Here is a 16,957-nt window from a genome sequence, read left to right on the forward strand (position 1 = left end):
AGCCAATGAAAACCCGCCCTGTGGACACAGACAGGCCCTGGGGAGGAGCCTGGCTAACAAACTTAGAGTTGAGGGTTCACATTAATTCAGACTTTCCAGACTACTTGAGAGGGTTCTCAGTGTATTTTTTTTTTTTTTTTACTTTGTGTGCACACACGCAGAAGTCAGATAATCTTTGGAAGCCATTTCTCTACATCTACCTTGTGGGTCCAAGGGATCAAACTCAGGTCACCTGGAACACAGCAAGTGCTTTATCTGCTGGCCCATCATCCTGGCCCTGGATTTTACCTTTAGGGTTGTTTTAGAAAAGACACAGTGTTCATGCTCCAAACTGAGAAAAGGTCAACGCTGGAGCAAACTCTCACGGTGGACCCTGCATGGTGGGCCTTCAGCTTGACCACAAACTGGACAAGTAACAGAATCCTGAAAGGTGGGGTGGGCCCATTCCTTGCTCATTACAATGTAAAATGAGGGGTTCATGGCTTGGGCTCACTAGGCCACACCCATGCAGCTCTTCCCCTTTGGACTCTGCTTCCCACTCGGCACACTATTTTTCCTGTCCCCCTGGTTTCTGTTCTTCCGCATCTGGGCAAACCCACTTCGTGCCCCATGACTTCTGCCTGTGCTGCGCTGAGCCTCGGGCGTCGGTCCACTGATGACTCTCTGCTCCCCGGAGCCCAGCTTCTCCAGGAAGCTCTCACACCACCTTCCCACTCAAGTTCTGATGGCCTCCTCAGACTTAAGAGGCCTTCCACCTCCTGGGTTCACCGGGGTGGACACAATGCGGTGCCAGTGTCTGTGTGCTCTGCCATCCTGAGTGGGCTCATCACAGTCCCGGCATGGCGTGTGTGATGCTAGAGCCCTCCACAGGAAGGGCCTCCAGGAGAGAAGGTGAAATTCACTTCTGTCTAAGACTTCTCTGGGGCTGGGGGTAGAAATGGAGCATCATGGTTCACAGAAGAGAAACCAGGTCTCTGCCCACACTGTGCTGTCTGCTTCTCTCTGTGCGCAGTGCCTCGACTAGGCAGCCTCATAGGAGATGGAGACTCCTGAGCTGGGCTCCGCAGGGTGGGCAGGGAGGAGCCCCTGGTACTTACCTGTGTCCATTCAAAGCAGCGTGGTGTAGCGGCGTGTAGCCGGTGCTATCTACGCAGTTCACGTTCGGCCCTCTCCACATGCTGAAAGGACAGAGAGAGATTTTAAAGGCTGAAGTCACAGCCAGGTCAGAGACGGCTGGCATATGGTGTAGTAAATAACCAAACCAGAGGCGTCCGAAGACTACTCGTGCAGACAGCGGGTGCACACCACCTAGAGGAGATTCAAGCCTATGTGAAGGCCATACTGTCACCCAGGGGCCAGTTCCACCTCTGCTGGCCCACCTGGGCTGCATCATTTACTCAGTTTGGAACTTAGCCCTCTGAATACTCCCAACCAACCCAGATGTCACCCAAACAGCACAAAACCAAACAACCCAGCCAGGCATGGGTGCGAGCACCACTCCGTTCTGATGAGTGAAGCCAGGAGCTACCTCAGTACAGATCACAGACCAAAGCAGCACCTGACTGTCAAAAACACACTAGGATACATTGAGCTGAGACACAAACCAGATTGTGTCTCCTTCCTTCAAAACCACAGTTGGCTTAAGGGAGGAGTGGATCTGCAGTAACAGGCTCAACTACTGTAGCCTGAAACAGGCATGAAGATGCACCTCTGCTGAACATGCACAGCCCTTTGTCTATCACTGCAACCCAAACAATACAGTCTCAAATCTGGTTGCAGAAGGCCAAGCATAGTGACACACACCTTTGATCTCAATACTAAGAGGCAGAGGGGCAGAGGGGCAGAGGGGGCTGAGGGGCAGAGAGGGGCAGAGAGGGGCAGAGAGAGGCGGAGAGGCGGAGAGGCGGAGAGGCAGAGGCAGAGGCAAGTGGATATCTTGAGTTCAAAGCCAGCTTGGTCTATATGGTGAGTTCCAGGATAGCCGAGGCTACATAGAGACTTTGTCTCAAAAGCAAAAGAAAAGAAAACAACAGAAACAAAGACCTGTTTGCACCCCAGTCACACCTTATTAATCATGAGCAACCAAAAGGTGGTTACCAACACCTGGGAGCATGTGCGGGCAGCGTCCAGTTAATACATATCATTTTTCCATGAGAGATTCCTGAGTCAGTCTCTGGTGGACACTGGTAAACCAGTCCATCTTATCCACGGGTGTCTTCGTACACTGACAAAATCTATAGCTTGCAGGTCTGATCCCCCAAGAGAAACACCATAATAGGGAAACATTCGACTTGCAAAGCCCTAATTCCGACTTAACAAAATCAGAGTCCGCCTCGGTTGTCTCTGATCCCGCCAGTACTGGCGGTTGGAGGTACACAACCTGTCTTAAAACATTAAAAACATTTAACTTTTTATGGTTTTAGGGATCAAGCCCAGAGTCTCAGTCAAGCTGTCACTGAGCTATATCCCACTCTTTTGTCTTTAAAGTGTTATCAGGAATAGTTGTTTAATTAAAATGCATTTTCTGCAGCTATAAAAATAACCAGCTTTCATGCTGGATGACTTCAACACATGGTTGTTACAGCTTCTATATTAAGCTGCTCTCGTTCTTGGGGTGACCTTATCTGTTGCCACCTGTGAGGACCTGGCTGGTACACACTGTGTGGCTCTGTCTACTCAGAACCCAACACTTGAATTTTCACGTCTGTGTCTGTGAGGCCCCTCCAAAGGTTCTGCCTTTCAGTGCCACAGTAACTGGATAATCTCAGTGCTGCCTACTCATTAACACCAGCAGATCACATTCTGGTTGTCTTAGAGTTGTTTTATGTGTATGCGTGTCTTGCCTGCATGGATCTAGGAAGGTCCATGAGTAGGCACTCACAGAGTATCAAGTTCTGTGGAACTGAAGTTATGGTGGTTGTGAGATACCACGTGTATCTGGGAACTGAACACAGGTTCTCTGTAAGAGCATCCGATGTTCTTAACCAGTGAGCACCTCCTTATCCAATCGTTATTTGGGACTTGGGACTCCACAGTGCAATGGTCTAGGTGCACCGCCTTCAAGCCTGGGTGTGGCTTGTAGCAGCACGGCTACTGGAACACTTTGGAAACAAGCCCCATCATAACTACTGCACCAGCAGAGCCATCCATCACCCTACCACCCCTCCGAATAAGACAGAGAAGAGACCATAGCAAGCGTAAACAACAACCAAAATCATAAATACAGTAGGTTTTGTTGAGAAAGAACCTGTAAGAAGCAATGATCAGGACACTGGACTGGCAGCTGAGTTCATTTCATCCTTTGCCTGAACCTTTAAAACATCGTTAACTGAATTGTAGGTCAGGGTATGTGTACCACAGCCATCTGCAGAGGTCAGAGGACAGTTGTAGGGATGCTTCTCTCCTTGGGCTCCAGAACAAGCACTGTCTTTGCTCTGCCACCCCACTGCCCCTCCAAACATCCTGAAGGCCAATGAAGTGACAGGACGGAAGCCCTCATGCCTCACGAATCAACCCAGCCCTACAGAGTAAGGAACGACCTCACACCTAAGTATCCAATGGACATTTTTTTTCTCCTTTGCTTTCTTGTTTTGGGGTGGGGTATTATGCATCCAGGCTGGCCTCAAGCTCGCAGGCCCACCTCCACCCCCCAAGCACATGAACAGTCACATTTGGCTTTCTGAGAAATTCATGGAGGGAGCCACAGAGGCCAACCTTCCGTGTTGGCTAGATGGGCTGGCCAGCAAGCCCCCTCGAGCTGCCTGCCAATCCTACCCACTGGGATTATAATGTGTGTCACCACACCCAGCTTCTGTGTGGGCACTGGGTACTGAATACAGGGCCTCATGATTGCACAGCCAAACATTTTACTGACTTGAGCTGTCTCCTTAGCCCCTTGATGAGCTAGTCCTGAAAGGTAGAAAGTCGATACAGCCAAAAAGACGACAGGGTATACCTGTTATGTCTGATTTTCTGCCTATCAGATCAACAGAGTAGAATGAGATTATCAAGTGTTTGAAGGCAAACACACCACTGCTGTGGTGGTATGAACATGCTAGGTCCAGGGAGTGGCACTGTTAGGAGGTGTGGCCTTGTTGAAGTGGTGTGTCACTGTGGGGTGTGGACTTTAAGACCCTCACCCTAGCTGCCTGGAAGCCAGTATTCTGCTAGCAGTCTTAAATGAAGATGGAGAACTCTCAGCTCCTCCTGCACCATGCCTGCCTGGATGCTGTCATGTTCCTACCTTGATGATAATGGACTGAACCTCTGAATCTGTAAGCCAGCCCCAATTAAACTGTTATCCTTATAAGAGTTGCCTTGGTCATGGTGTCTGTTCACAGAAGTAAAATCCCAAGTAGGACAACTGGTATAAGTTTAAGTTAGTAAGGTCCTTTGGGAAGACAATTTGGCAGCATTTATCAAAACCAAAAATAGCATTCACTTTGAGCCAGCAACTCCACTTCCAGGCAACTGTCCAATGGAAACATTTGTACATGCGCACAGATTTACCAGCAGAGGAAGAGTCTACATGCCCAAGCACATCGTAGGCAAGCAGTGGGGATGCCAGTACATCCACCCACAAAACGAAGTACGACACAGCCAGTAACGATGCAGAGAGGAAAGCTGGGCCCCTATGCTCTGACATGAGCGCAGTGAGCTGAAAGCATGTGAGAGGTGGACCTCGCTGAAATATGTGTGCCCCGTCTTAGAAATGCACAGGACGCACATGCTCTGAGAGTGTGTGGGCGCAGACAAGTGCTCACCAGGAACTGCTCTTAGTGGTGGCCTGGAGACACTGTAGAGTGCTGAGCACTGCCTCCATGCCTCCAGTGACCATGGCACTCAGAACGAAGACAGTCACACTGTGCTCTCACGTCAGGGCTTTTATGGGAAGAAGGGACACAGGGAGGCAGAGGTGTTCCTAACAGCCTGCTGGGGGCCTGAGCAGCCATGGAAACAACCTGCAGAGAAGAACCCTAGGTGAGGGAGAAAGCGCCTGCACCTGCACACTGCACCTGAGACAATGCTAACATAAACAGGAGGATGCGGCTGACTGTGAGGAAACAAACTGATCTAAAGATGGGCAGAGGGCAGGGAAACATGTCTTTACAGAGAGAGCCTCACTCCGCCCAGAATGAACTGAACCCCTGATCACTCTGCTTCTGCCTCCCACCCCCTTGAAGCTGGGATACCGGGCTATTTTATTCAAGACTTACAAATGGTCAATGGGGAGATGAGAACTACCCTATGTCACTAAGTCTTAAGGAAATGCATGGAGGCAGTGCTCAGCACTCTACAGTGTCTCCAGGCCACCACTAAGAGCAGTTCCTGGTGAGCACTTGTCTGCGCCCACACACTCTCAGAGCATGTGCGTCCTGTGCATTTCTAAGACGGGGCACGCATATTTCAGCGAGGTCCACCTCTCACATGCTTTCAGCTCACTGAAACCTACTTGACTTTACTGCATGTCTGTCAGAACAGCCACTGCAAAAGATGAAAGGTAGGAGCTGTTAAGGACGTCAAGCACGGCCTCGACACTGCTGCTGGGAATGTGAACTCAGCCTCACAGAAAGCAACATGGGGGCGCCATGATCCAGCAACCACTACCTTGTATGAACATCTACCCAAAGCAATGACCGGAGAGCGATGAGCATGCCCACACTTAGGGCTGTGTTATAGTAGCCAAGACCCAGAATCGGCAGGAGGGTCCTTTAACTGGTGAGCAGGAAAAGAAAGTAGAATATTACTCACCCTTGAAAAGGAAGGGAAATCCCATCATTTGCAACAGAATAAACGAATCTGGAGGGCCATACACTGAATGTAATGTGCCAGGCACAAGCACCGTACAGATTCACTCAGATGCAGCGTCTGAAGTGTTACCGTGAGGGAGGAGCTTTGTGAGTCCTTCTACAACACGTACATTTCGAGACACTGGAAATGCACTTCATACTTCCACGTGCTTCATACTTGGCAGTTAAGTGAGTTAACAGGAAATGGAAAGTGTGAGACATCTGTGATTTGACATTGGAGCTATTCTGTCATTGACAAACAAGGTGAAGAAGGCCAGACAGTAAGCCCGAAGCACATGCTGACCCTGTCCACCATGAAGCCTGGACCCCTCCACTCCTTCCATTTCCAAAACCAGCTTGCCTAACTGTACTTGATAACAGGAGGATAGAAAGGAAATGATGTGAAAAATCAAGGAAAGAGGGGGCTCCTACAAGGGAGTCTAGTATAAAACATCCCATTAGCATCTAAAAGCGAGTCACAAGCCAGGTCAATGAGAGGCTGGAAGCAACAGTTAGGCAGCCCTTGGCACCCCTTCAGAGTGCTTTTGGTTCTTACAGAAATGCCGTAAGGGAGATGGGAAGTAGCAAGAAGCAGCCTCGCTAGCTCAGCAACCCAACAGGCGCTGACTACCTCCTACTACACCAAGAGCAACAGCCCCCAGCAGGACTGCAGCGGTGATTACACCAGCATCACACTCCCTCAAAACCCCAGCAGTTGACAAGGACATGGCGCACCCCCAGCCTCCCCAGCTATTTTTCTCTGACCTAAAGATTTTGGGGTCCAGGGAAGAGACCAAGCAAATGAACTCCACTATGGGAAGGAGACCTATGACCTCCCTGTTTGGATTTTAGCTCTGGACAGGATGGCAGTCACATCCTCTCCACCCAACGCTCTTCCTTTTTGGCAGCTCAAGAAAAGAGCTATTTACAAATCCTAGTCTTCCTCCCTGCGGCTGTCCTCAAGCAGCGAGTCCCAAAGGCTGCTCACCCACAAACACAGTGAGTCTAATGGAGGTGGGGGCGGGGCTCTAAGACAGTCCAGAACATTCCTATACAAAGTTCGGGAGGTTCTGCTAAGCCGCACTTCCTGCCCTGACCAGCAGGATAAACCTAAGATGACTCTCTGCAACCTTGGAGCAGTCTAGCGTATTAGCATCCTTGGGACAGCTTTAGGCCTAGGTTAGGGGTCTAGGCTCTGTCCACAGCAACTGTTCCCACCACGTGGCAGGCACACTATCTGAACCACTTGCTCACACGGTTGCTTCAAGACTTTCATCACTCAACATTTCCAGAAACTTGAGCCAGATTCACAACCTACTGTGTATCAAAGCCGTTTGCTGTTGAAGCAGCCTTGCCCTATGCCTCGGAAGCACCTACATTTAGACAGGGCCTCTGAAAACCTTGAAGATGGCAAGGGAGTACAGGAAGGCGTGGACTGTCTCTGGCTCTGACCCTCACCTCCAAGCTTCTTCGTCCTTGTTTCCCACAGCACAGTCACACCTGCAAGCTGAGCTAGAGCTACAATGAGTAGACTTTGTGAACACAACACATCACATTTGGTGAGTGAGGTCTGCCCAGCAAGTCCTGGTCAGGGGGCTGCTCACATGTGTTAACATGTGAATCGTGGCCCTGCACAGAAGGCATGCTAGGAGCTGGAAAGGTACTGATGAAAGTCTTCACTTAGTGTGAACATGAGTGCATGCATGCACAGGCTCATGTACTTGGTTACACACAGGGAGGCCAGAAACCCACAGCAGGTCTTCCTCTCTTGCTCTTCATATGGATTGGACCAGGGATTCACGGGTTCAGTTGGGCTGTTTGGCCAGTGAGTCCCTAGGGCCTGTCTTCGCACCCCCAGTCCCAGGTGTGCACCACCACTCCCAGATTTGATGTGATGCTGGGGACCGGAACTCAGGTCCCTGTCCTTGCACACAAGGGCTTTACCCACTGGGCCATCTTCCTAGAAGAAGCCTTCATCTCCAAGGGGCGGATCCTGCCCCATGGCCCACTTGGCCTTCCACAACCAACAGGAAGCTGCCAGATTAGTTTTAGGAGACACAATGACTCCACAGTCAGGAGCTGCAGATCTGGTTTTTTGTTTTTTTTTTTTTGCCCTGTACCACTATACAGAGTATCTCTGACAAGCTCTCCTAGCCGTTGCACAGTGTCCAATCAGCTTCTTAGCCTCACGTACACAGTTACAAATGACAGACAGGGATCCTGGGCACCAAGGAAAGCTTGGGTATGGGAAGGCAACACTAAACACAAGAGCAACTCCTGAGGTGACATCACTCCCAGCCTAGACCTCTCCAGGAGACACATTACTCTCAATGCTCAAACCGTATAGTGCTTTTAGACACCCAAGATCTCAAACTTGACCCCCACGCCTTCTCAGGAAGAACACTGGAGGACACACTGTTCTACAGAACACGTGGGCGGTGAGAAAAGGGAAGATGGGTAGCCGGGAAAGCAGGCCCAGGGACTCAGCTCGCTGGGGAATATCTGCAGGACACAGTGACATCAATCTGCCTGGGACGCAGGGAAACTCTTAAGGGATTTAACAAGTATAGCCGCGGTTTTAGAAGTAAATTCAGAAAACCAAGAGGTCATTAATAAGTTATATGTGAAGAAGAAATAGGATTGTTGTATCCTAAGTGGCTCCGCAGATGAACTACTCTGACAGCCACAGTGACACAATCCAACAGTGACCACCAGCGCAACATTTGCAGGAACCAAGACTACTAAGTGAAGCCAAACTTTAAGGATAGTGGAACAGGCCGGAATAACTCAGGACCCATGCAAAAGCCAGGCATGGTGGCATGCACCTCTGATCCCAGGTAGGAGACAGGATCCCTGGGACCCAGGCTCAATCCGTGAGCTCCCGGGTCAGTGAGGGAATTTGTCTCACCGGTCCTCACAAATGGGGAGTCACAGGGGGAGAAAGAGGGAGGGGGGGGACGGAGGGCTATGACAGCAGTGACTGCTACTGTAGGGGAAAAACAGCAGACACAAGAGGACTGGCAGGCAGGCACTGTTCTGGATGGGAGCAGAGGACCGAGGACTTGCTACCTGCCTGGCTAGAGGAGCTTTAGTAAAGTCTGAAATGTAAGTCTGGTTGCATGGGCAAGAAAGGCAGTGCACCACATCACCTCTGCACACCTATACCCAACACAGCTTAGGAGAGGAGGAGGCCCAGGGGCAGACCCACCCCACACCGACAGGCTGGCTTCTGGGGGGGCAATGGCTACCTGGAAACTCCTGGTGCTCTTTTTGGCACTGATTTCCATCACTGTGGTCAGGCAGGTGAAGCACATGCCCTGTACCCTGTCTGCTGATGACAATGGAAAGGGAAGCTGTCATGACTCTGGGGCAGAAGACAGGGCAGGCTGAGGAGCACAGCCACAGGGCAAAAGAAGTCTCTGACTTCAATATGATGATCTATGAGGACTCAAAAATAAGCCAATTTTTTAAGCCACATCTTCCATAGGTTTACACTACTGTTTGCAACATTCATCTCTGATGTGACTGAACCTCTCTCAGTAATATGTCATGACCCTCAAGCCTTCAAAGTTTCTGACCCTCAGCTGCATGTCAGGCAAGTGTCTGCTCAACTTATAGGAGAACAGTCTCAGGGCTCAGGCACTAAGTGGGACTTCTCTGAGGCTGCGCTGTTCTCTGCATGCTTGAGACAGCATGCACTGTGCCATGGGCGGGGGTGGGGTGGGGGGGATTGAGTAACTGCTTTACTCTGAAAGTTTTATTTAACGAGATACCAACCCTCCCCAGTGAAATAAGAAGCACACGCCAGTGTGAGGCCATCTGCTAAGGGACCGTGGATGCCATGGTAGTTGCTGGGATCTCACTAGGACAGACGGGAACACAATGGTGACCGGGCAGCAGCACCTTCAAGAGATGCTTCGCAGGATTCTGTATTTCCTGGACGGCCTGCTCTCCCCTGCCTCTCCAGCCACACCCCAGCAGCCCTGTCCAAGGTCAGGTAGGTGAGCTGCCTGTGATGCCTCCCCAGGCCTCCTTAAAGAGCAGGGCCCTTGTGCTCGGCCACGCTCAAGCCCCTCAGAGCTGTGTGTCTATCTGACTGCTTATCCCAGCAGACCACACACATCCGGGGCAGACAGGGTGAGTTTTATTGTATTCTCACTGACAGAGAAGGGCTCTACCTAGTACCATCACACCTTAATTACTTAAAGAATGAAGTCTAGGGAGATGGCTCAGTGGTTAAGGGCACTGGTTGTTCTTCCAGAGGATCAGGGTTCAACTCCCAGCACCCATGTGGTGGCTCACAACTGTTTGTAACTCCAGTTCCAGGGAATCTGATGCCTTCTTCTGACCTCTGCAGGCAACTGGCACTGCATGTGTTTGCACAAACATACACGCATGCAAAACACCATGGGAATAAAATATAAATACATTTTTCTTTTGTTTTCTTTTCTTTTTGTTTGTTTTTTGTTTTTTTCGAGACAATGTTTCTCTGTGTAGCCTTGGCTGTCCTGGAACTCACTTTGTAGACCAGGCTGGCTTCAAACTCACAAATCCACCTGCCTCTGCCTCCCAAGTGCTGGGATTAAAGGCGTGGGCCACCACTGCCTGGCATAAATACATTTCAAAAAAGAGAAATAATACAAAAAATGTAGGGCTGGAAAAGGGAGGAAGGCCTGAGTTAGGACCTGCACCCATGTGCAAAGCTAGAAATGGCCTATACCCCCCAGCACTGAGGGAGGGAGGGGAGGAGAGGCAGGATTGCTGGGGCTTGTCAGCCACCAGCCAGGCTCAGGTCAGAGACAAACCTCAAGGGAATAAAGCAGAGAGAGTGACAGGGCAGGAAAATCAGAATCAGACGTCCTCCTCTGGCCTCTTACATAGGCAGGCACACACCCTCCCCACACTGCTACTGCACAAGTACGTGCATTTGCACACACAGAGGTGTTAATGATGAACCGTCCTCCTCTAAGTTAATTATTGGTAAATAGAGCTGCACACATTTTCCTAACCACTGGTGCATCCTCGTGACATCGAGGAGCTCGCCGCCAGGAGAAACGGTCTCTTGAGTCAGGGGACGCAGATCTCCCTGAGAGTTCTGACAATGATTGACTCTGACTGGTCAGCAGTCCAGTGGGCTGACGCAGGAAGGACAGGTGACTGAGTCACCTGCTCAGGGGTACAGACATTTGTGCTTAGGTGATCATAAAGCCTCACTCAGCCTGGCATTCCTGCTTCAGAATGAAATGAACAGCACGCCTCTCAACTTCACACCGTGGCATGGGCCCATGCTCCTCCATCTAGAAAAAAAGGACAGCCCACACCAGGTGCTCACTACATTCTGCCCTTCTGCTTGCTTGAGTGTCTTATAAGGCTTTTGAAAACAAGGTCTCAAATAATCCAGGCTGGCATCTAACCCAGCATGTAGCCAAGGATGGCCTTCAACTCCTGGTCCTCCTGCCTCAACCTCTTGCTCTCCCACTCTCTCTCCCACCGTTCCATCTGGTTTGGGAGGGGGCCTTGTGGCCCTCTCTAGGCTTTCCTTGAAATCCTGGGCTTCAGCCTCCCTAGTAGCTGGGATGGAAAGATCGCCCCAGCAAGGCTGGCTCCGTTTACATGTACAACTCACCTCACAGGAACACTGTCAGGGAAGCCTAGGGAGCTGACGTACGTGTGTGTGTGTGTGTGTGTGTGTGTGTGTGTGTGTGTGTTGAGTAACTTACCCAGGGTCACAGAGCTTGGCAGGATGTCAGTGAGGTGAATTCTAAAACCTAAGCCCCAACGCAGGCAATCTGCTTGACCAATGTCTTTCCTCCCTACAGCTCTCATTCCTCCTCATCTGCCTTCCCTCCCTCCCGTCTTGCTCTTTTTACTTCTCTCCAGGGTCACAGGAAAGCCACACAGAGTGCTGCTGCAGGTGAGAGCTAGTGTGCGGGGCACAGGGTGGGTCCCAGAGGGAGCTGGGGAGGTGGCTAACTGAAGACTCACTGATGTTCCCAGAAATCCAGTTACCTGACAGACTTAAGATAACAGTAAAAAACAAACAAACAGGCCAACAACACTGTACTGAAAACTACCGACCAATCTGTGTAACCTTCAGTTTATAAACACCATGTTCAGAGTGGAGCATGAGACCAGTGTGTGCAGACATGAAGCGCTGGCTTGGCTGCGTGAGGGAAGGTGTCCTGCCGCAGCGAGACACAGACCTCACCTTGTACCAGCCCGGCACGGCACGGCACACTGTTAGCCCTGACTGGCTCTGGGCATGCCGTCTGCAGTACTTTATAGTGAAACATGCACTGTGCTCACCCCTCGGACTGGATTCTAGGTCTAGCAGTCTGAAAGCCCCTCAGGTCTGCTCAGCTCAGGCTAAGGAAGACACCTGCTCAGTAACCCCATACCTCATCAAGTTTCTGCTCTCCGACCTAGGAGAGCTAAGTCTTTCCTGCGTCCCCAGAATCCTGAGTCAGCTCCATCCTAACCCAGAGCCTTCACTATGGAATTTCTGTCCACTCCTCCACCTCTGACAGGCTGTGAGCGGAGTGACACCCAAGATAGACCTGTCCTTGTCCCCATCCATGTTCAACCTCTGTAACAGAAGCCCCCTCTATTCTGGGGGGGGCTTCCACTTTAGGAGTCAAGGGGTCTCTTATGGAGACATTTTCTCCACTGTTTTAAAGGCCCCCGTGGTCCCTGACTTCCAGCCCCCAGAGGGTAAGCACCAATCATTCTGTCCAGACCGCACATCATGAAGGTCATGAGAACACTTGCTCTGGAGAGCAGCTGCAAGGGAGGCAACCATTGGGGTCTGTGAGTTCAAAGGCTCATGGGTTTGAGAACCCACTGCAGGAGCTGCAAGCCAGCTGAGGTTAGGAGAAGAGAAGGACGGTCAACAGGAGGGCCTTGTCTTAGCCAGTGTTCTATTGCTGTGAAGAGACCATAACCATAACAACTCTTAGGAAGAAAAGTACTCCATTGGGGCAGGCTCATTTTGTTCATTATTGTCATGACGGGGAGCATGGCAGCACTCAGGCAGACACGGTGCTGGAGAGGCAGCCAAGAGAGTTCTACATCTAGATCAGCAGGTAACAGGAAGAGAATGAGACACTGGGCCTGGTTTGTGCTTCTTTTTTTTTTTTTGGTTTTTCGAGACAGGGTTTCTCTGTGTAGCCCTGGCTGTCCTGGCACTCACTTTGTAGACCAGGCTGGCCTCGAACTCAGAAATCCGCCTGCCTCTGCCTCCCGAGTGCTGGGATTAAAGGCGTGCGCCACCACGCCCGGCTTGGTTTGTGCTTCTGAGACCGCAAAGCCGCCCCCGACCCCCTTCCTCCAACAAAGCCACACCTCCTCCAAAAGGCCACACCTCCTCCTAAAAGTGCCACTTCCTATCAGCCTTTGTGGGCCTTCTTTTTTTTTTTTTTGTTTTTTTTGTTTTTTTTGAGACAGGTTTTTTTCTGTGTAGCCCTGGCTGTCCTGGAACTCACTTTGTAGACCAGGCTGGCCTCGAACTCAGAAATCTTCCTGCATCTGCCTCCTGAGTGCTGGGATTAAAGGTGATCGCCACCACCGCCCAGCTGGCCATTTTCATTCAAACCGCCATATTTCACTTCCTGGTCCCCATAGGCTTGTAGCACTATCATAATGCAAAACTATATTCAGTCCAACTTCAGGGTTCCCATCTGTAGTCTATCACAGTCTCAGCAATGTTTAGAAGTTCAAAGTCTCTTCTGAGACTTAAAGCTATCTCTCTGTAAAATCAAAATAAAAGAGCAGATCACACACTTCCAACATCACCAGCCGAGGGCACACATGACCAGTCAGAAACGGAGGAGAGGGAGATCAGTGAGGAAACACTGGGCCAGGGAAACAGAAAACCAGCAGGGCACACTCCAGATTTTACCCTGGCCTGTCCGATGTCAAAGCCCTCTTAAGATCTCCAACTCCTTTCAGCTTTCCTGGCTGCAGCACTCTTTTTGGACTGGCCCCACTCCTTGTCAGCAGCAATCCTTGGCAGTTACCCCAAGGCTCTGGCACCTCCAACATCTTGGGGTCTCCAAGGCGATCAGGACTTCACCTTCACAGCTTCACACAATGGCCTCTCTAGGCCACAGGGACATGCTTGCCACACACCTGGCTTCAGTGACTTTCCTTAGTTGTGGGGAGACAGTAAACCCCTTTCTTCTTTCCTTGACTCTAAAGCCACAACCACATGGTTGAAGTTGCCAAGCCCTGCTGCTTTCTGGGGCTGCAACATGGCCCCCAAGTTCTTGAGAGTTCTATATCCCGATCAGCAGGCAGCAGGAAGAGCCAGACACTGGGCCTGGCTGGAGCACCTAAGACCTCAAGGCCCACCCTCACTGACCCACTTCCTCCAACAAGGCCAGGCCTCTGAGTAGTGACACTCTCTCTGGGTCTATGGGGCCACGTTCATCCAGACCACCACAGTCCCCCAACCTGGTATGCTTCCCTTACTGAGACAGCTTCTGGATTGGTCTCTTCATCTTCATTTCCAAAGTCACCTCCTTACTCTCGAATCACCCCCCAAATGACTACAATTTAACAAAGAAACATTTCACAGAAGTTTTCACTATCTCAAGGGTCACCCAGTCAGGTTTTGCTCAGAGCTTCCTAGACTGCTCTCAATGGAACAGCTCCTCAGCCTGCCACACAGGGGTGTCAATCCCAGCACTGCCACCACAGTGGCAGTACCTTCTGCCTCATGCTCACAGGTGCCAGCTATGTGTGTCTGTGTCTGCACACATGCTCACAGGTGCCAGCTATGTGTGCCTGTGTCTGCGTGTGCACAGTGCTCTCCCTACTTCATCTCAAACTGAAACCTCCAGCTTCCTTCAAAGTCCCATGGCATCCTCACCCTGCTTTCCAGGCTGTGAACAACCGAGATCTCAGCTGCCCAGACTCAGTCCTTTATCCCTGTGCCTGCATGGTACTTAAAACACCTGTCCAACATCTTGTCTTTAGAAATGGGAATGGCCATAGTGGACACCAGGGACGGCTGTCAAATGGCTGAGCCACACTGGAACCCAGGTTTTTTGGTTTTCAGTAATGTTCTTTTCATTACTAGGGTAACTCCTCGTCTCACTTCATGCTGTGGGCTATGGTCAGACTAACTAAGCAGTTTGTGACCCCACTTTGGTGGGGAGCGTCAAATGACCCTTTCATAGGGATCACCTAAGAACCATTGGAAAACACAAATTTACATTACGAGTCTTAACATAAACAAAACTAGTTATAAAGTAACAATGAAAAAATATGTGTATATATATATATATTTTTTTTTTTTTTTGGTTTTTCGAGAAAATTTTATGGTTGGAGGTCACTATGACCAACATGAAGAACTATGTTAAAGGGTCACAGCATTGGAGGATTGAGAACCATTGGTCTACTGGTAAGGCTGAACCCTTTACCATAGGGAAAGTCTGGAAGAGAATGTCTAAGGAATTTTCTGGTGCTGTGAGGAGCAAAGGATGGGGGTGAGGAAAGTCTGGGGCTCTTAGAACAAGCTGGAGTGCCCGGGGAAGAGGTGCAGCAGAAACCACCCAAAGGGAGCTGTCTCTGGCCTGCCTGGTCCTGTCCAGTGTCTCGCTCAAATGCCTCTCTCCCCCCAACACACACACACACACACACACACACACACACACCCCACCTCTGTACTGCTTCCAGGCAGCCGCAGCGGCTCCAGCACGCAGCTTCTTCACTAGCAGTTGCATTCAGTTTGGGAGAGAAACACGGTCATTATTTCTGAAATAGCTGTACAGGTTATACAGATCAAATTCTGCTGCCTTAAGCTCTTCTGTTTAAACTAATTTTTCAAGAAGTTGTTCCTCCATAATTTAGCACATCGCCCAGCTGTAACTTCCGTTAGTGAAAACAGCTGAACACGGCAAATTACTTGGGAACAACAAAGCCGGATTTGGCTTTAACCAAGTCCAGGTTTTTCTCGCTCTCTCTGTCTCTAATTGTGAAGTGTTTAAATTTAGCCTAATCCCAGGGCCTGTCTCAGGAACTCCAAGATCTGTCTTTAATCAGTGCCCCAATTCTGCTTTTGTCAAATTCTTCATCTAGCCTTCTCAAAAGAAGCACAGCACTTCTCCTTGCAGCCTTCTATAGTCCTCGCTCTGGATGGCTGAGGTTGGCAGACTCGCAGCTTTCGAAGCAGTACCACAGTGTGTAACAGCTGCTAGTGGAGGAGGTGAGACATTGTCATCAGTTAGAGAGGACACCACCTTCCCAGCTAGATGGTGTCCCTACAGAGAGCTATTTTGCTTCTAGATTATAAATTTACAGGAAGCAACCAATCGCAATCCACCCTTCGGGAGGGGAAGCCTCATGTGCAAGAACAGAGGGATGCTCATCACGCTGATGGGCAGACAGGGTGAATTCAGCTTGAGCAACCGTGGCACCTGCATGAGAAACGCAAGAAGACAACAGTCTCTGTGGACAGACTGTCACAGTAGGTACCGAATCAACTCTATTTTTCACACCAAATAGGAAAGAAAGAGTTTGCATTACACAAATTTTAACATGCTCAGTGGTGCGACACCACCTCAGAGAGGACACACTGTTACCCTGGAATCAGGATGGAAGCTCTCTGCCTGACTTGTCAGTTCTAAACTCCTGCCTCCGGTTCACTATCTACCTCAATCCTTAGAGACTTAAATGTAGGTTCATAAACCTTCTGAAACCCTTAGAAAGTCTATGGATGCCACAAAGTCCCTATGATTTGTCCGTTTCAGCTGCTAATCCCCGTGCCTTTAAAAACACATGTCTAACAATTACTGGTTAAGAAACAGTAACAGCTGAAAGCCAAAACATTATGTTCCAAACTATAATATGAATCATTTCTAAGCCTTTTAAGATCAAGTGTAAATTATAATATGAACTGAAATCCTATACTCCAGGTTATTACTCTAAGTAAAAAGAAATCAATCAGTTTGATAAGCATAGTCGCAGCCTAACTATGAAAGCACAACTTAATACTAGCAAGCAGGAGTCAGATGCCACCACTGAACTCACAGACAGGAAGAAAACAGTATGATAAATGAATATGCCCATGCAACCTTGGGACGTCCAAGAAGTGATCAAACTGCCTAAAATTAAAAGCCTCAGCCTACCAAATTCAATAAAGAAAAAAACAGATATAAATATTCTGG

The 16,957-nt window shown here is 49.8% G+C and overlaps 1 protein-coding gene across 6 annotated transcripts in view; it reads right to left on the reverse strand.

Annotated features, from left to right (window-relative positions):
• Anks1a (ankyrin repeat and sterile alpha motif domain containing 1A) overlaps positions 1-16,957 on the reverse strand; it is a 155,173-nt gene that overhangs the window by 88,198 nt on the left and 50,018 nt on the right. For all 6 annotated transcript variants that reach the window (XM_021185968.3, XM_021185970.3, XM_021185971.3 and 3 more), the window contains exon 2: positions 1,098-1,178. In XM_021185968.3, the coding sequence (XP_021041627.1) occupies positions 1,098-1,178 (81 nt within the window). The remainder of the gene's footprint in view (positions 1-1,097; positions 1,179-16,957) is intronic.

This window comes from Mus caroli, unplaced genomic scaffold (genome assembly GCF_978045245.1).
Source record: "Mus caroli unplaced genomic scaffold, Mus_caroli_1 scaffold_18, whole genome shotgun sequence".
NCBI classification, from domain to species: Eukaryota; Metazoa; Chordata; class Mammalia; order Rodentia; family Muridae; genus Mus; species Mus caroli.